The sequence below is a fragment of the Mandrillus leucophaeus genome, unplaced genomic scaffold (assembly GCF_000951045.1).
Source record: "Mandrillus leucophaeus isolate KB7577 unplaced genomic scaffold, Mleu.le_1.0 Scaffold317, whole genome shotgun sequence".
Classification (NCBI taxonomy): Eukaryota; Metazoa; Chordata; class Mammalia; order Primates; family Cercopithecidae; genus Mandrillus; species Mandrillus leucophaeus.
In genome coordinates, this window is record NW_012103332.1 from 1,555,801 (window position 1) to 1,558,292 (window position 2,492).

General features: G+C 56.8%; 1 protein-coding gene across 2 annotated transcripts in view; it reads right to left on the reverse strand.

Annotated features, from left to right (window-relative positions):
- WDR1 (WD repeat domain 1) overlaps window positions 1–2,492 on the reverse strand; it is a 39,281-nt gene that overhangs the window by 13,512 nt on the left and 23,277 nt on the right. Inside the window, exons 2-4 of one of the 2 annotated variants that reach the window (XR_001006862.1) lie at window positions 1,787–1,864; window positions 1,440–1,520; window positions 855–1,083 (exon numbers count right to left, since the gene is read on the reverse strand). Coding sequence is in view for 1 of the 2 variants with exons in the window: in XM_011987818.1 (XP_011843208.1) it covers window positions 855–986 (132 nt within the window). In the remaining variant the exon portion in view is untranslated. Of the gene's footprint in view, window positions 1–854; window positions 1,089–1,439; window positions 1,521–1,786; window positions 1,865–2,492 lie in introns of both variants that reach the window. The other variant, XM_011987818.1, reaches the window with a different exon arrangement.

Consider the following 2,492-nt stretch of genomic DNA (forward strand, 5'->3'; position numbering starts at 1 on the left):
GCTGGGGAAACCTGACTTGGAGTTCCCAGCAGATGCAGTGTGGGAAGCAGGAGTGGGTGCTGCTGTCAGAGCAGGCCCTGAGGATACGGAAGGGACCCCTGCTCTGGCTCCTGTCCAGTTGCGAGATTCCCAGAGGCGTCAACTTGGCTGGTGTGGATGGAGGGAGAAGGTAGGACCCCTCCAGCCAATGGAACACAGGGAGCCTCTGGCTCAAGTGAATCCTTCCGGGTTAGGGTTTAGAAGCAGGTGCCTTGCTCCTCCCCAGGCTGGCATTCGGGGCCTTCACACCTGGGCCCCGTGCATGATTCTAACTTCCTTTCCTCCTGATCCCATCGCTCCCTCATGCAACTCCAGTATCTCCTTCACACCCTGCCCACATTCAAACCCCAGGCAGCCCCAAGGCCCAGGCCCAAGGCCACCTGCTCTTCCTCCTCCTCCTGCCCCTGGACCTCCGTGATGCCCCCTCACCCGCCCTGGCGCTCAGTGAGCTCCTGCTCTTGCCTGCAGTCAGGTGAAGCACAGGCTGCAGACTCCCAATTCAGGGAAGGCCGAGCCCTGCAGGAAGTAACCGCTCTCAACAGCTGGGGGCGATGGCCACTGCCCCGAATCCCTAGGCTCCAGCTCTTACAGTAGCTCAAGGGGAGCTTGGCACCTGGCCTGCCACCATGGCTAAACTCATGTCCCAAGAAAGCAACCAGCATCCCACCCTTCCACCAAAACCCCAAGGGCCAAGGAGGCCTGAGGACACCTTTTCAGCTTCCACCTGGCCTTCCCTCGGTTCCCTTCCTCGCTGGCCACACTGGGCTCTTCCCTGCCCACCCAGGGGACAGAGCCTTCCCCAGGGCAGGCCTTACCTTGATAACGCGCAGGGGCTTGCTGGGGTTGTTTCTGTCCAGATAGTTGATGTACCCGGACAGGGAGACACTGAGCAGGTGGTCCTTCTGCCATAGGCAGCCCAGCTGCTGGTCCAGAACCGTGGAGCCCATGGGAAATGTGCTGACCACGGAGTTCACGTTGACGTCCCAAATCTTGGAAGTTTTGTCCCCAGAAGCAGAAAGCAAATGGGTGCTGTCGGGACTCCAGCTAATCTATTCAGAGAAAAGCAGTGTGTCATGGGCCAGAGGACTAGACTGGAGAGAGACCCCCAAAAGCAGCTTGTCCACTGCCACTGTTTCTGAGTAGGACAGAAGGAGCCCAGAGGGGGTGGGACGTGAGTGAGGCAAGGACAAAACCCACCTCCAGGTCTCCTGTTCCAGCCACTACCTTCTCCCATCACCTCACTGCAACCTTAAAGTTTTTCTGGGCAAAGGCATAAAACCGCCGTGACTTGTAGCCCCTCATTTCAAGTTTTTGTCTAACTCCAGATTGAGTATGGATGGACTGACACATGGACTCGGCCAAATTCCTACCACTAGGCTGGGAACCACACTCATACTCACGGCGTAAATCCCACCGTCATGGGCCTTGCTTCCGCCCAGCGCGCACACCTTCTCCCCAGTCTTCCCATCATAGATGTATATCTTCCAAGAAATAAAAACATGTGGGTCACGTGTGTGTAAGCAGTTTCTCCATGGACTGTGTGGCTCTAGAAAACGAGGGCTAACAGACTGAGCTCCCAGTGTGGTTTAAAAGCAGACATGCGTTTACTGGGCTCTGACCACACGTCTGCAGAGATGGGGAGGGCGACGTCTAAGTTCTGCATGTCAGGACTAGCCTGTGGCTCTGAGCGGTCACGGGAGCAGGCAGACAAGCCAATCTCCACCCTAAAACCCATCCCAGGTCTTACCTGGCCGTCAGCACTGGCTGTGGCAAATCTGTTTCCATCAGGAGAGAATCGCACACAGTTGACAAAGCGGCTGTGGTCCTGCAGGAAAACAATTACCTGCCTGGTGAGGGGCCGCAGGCCTGACTCTAGGTTTAAGAATGCTGTATATGATATAAAGTCTGCTTGCAGCTCCAGCTGTTCATCAGTGTGAACTGTTAGTCCACTGGAAAATGTTCAGAGCTTAAAAAAACATCCCAGGCAGTCCCTCAGTGGAGGGGTAGGAGTCTGCTCCAGCCTCTCTGCCACGCTGACCGCTCTACCTGCTGGGAAAGCCGATCAGCCCAAGCCAAGGCAGACCGCCTCCAACTATGCACCCCTCAGTGAGGTGCCCCCAGCAGCCGCCCTCTTCCCTCTGGGCTCTGAAAGAGCTCAAGCCCTTAAGCTTCACGATAGCTGAGACCAGGAGGCCTCTTCCTGGAGGCCCCAGCCCTGTCTCGCTCTGTTGCTCAGGCTGGAGTGCAGTGGCTCAATCTCAGCTCACTGCAAGCTCTGCCTCCCGGGTTCATGCCATTCTCCTGCCTCAGCCTCCCGAGTAGCTGGAACTGCAGGTGCCCGCCACCACTCCTGGCTAATTTTTGTATTTTTAGTAGAGACGGGGTTTCACCGTGTTAGCCAGGATGATCTCGATCTCCTGACCTCGTGATCCACCCGCCTCGGCCTCCCAAAG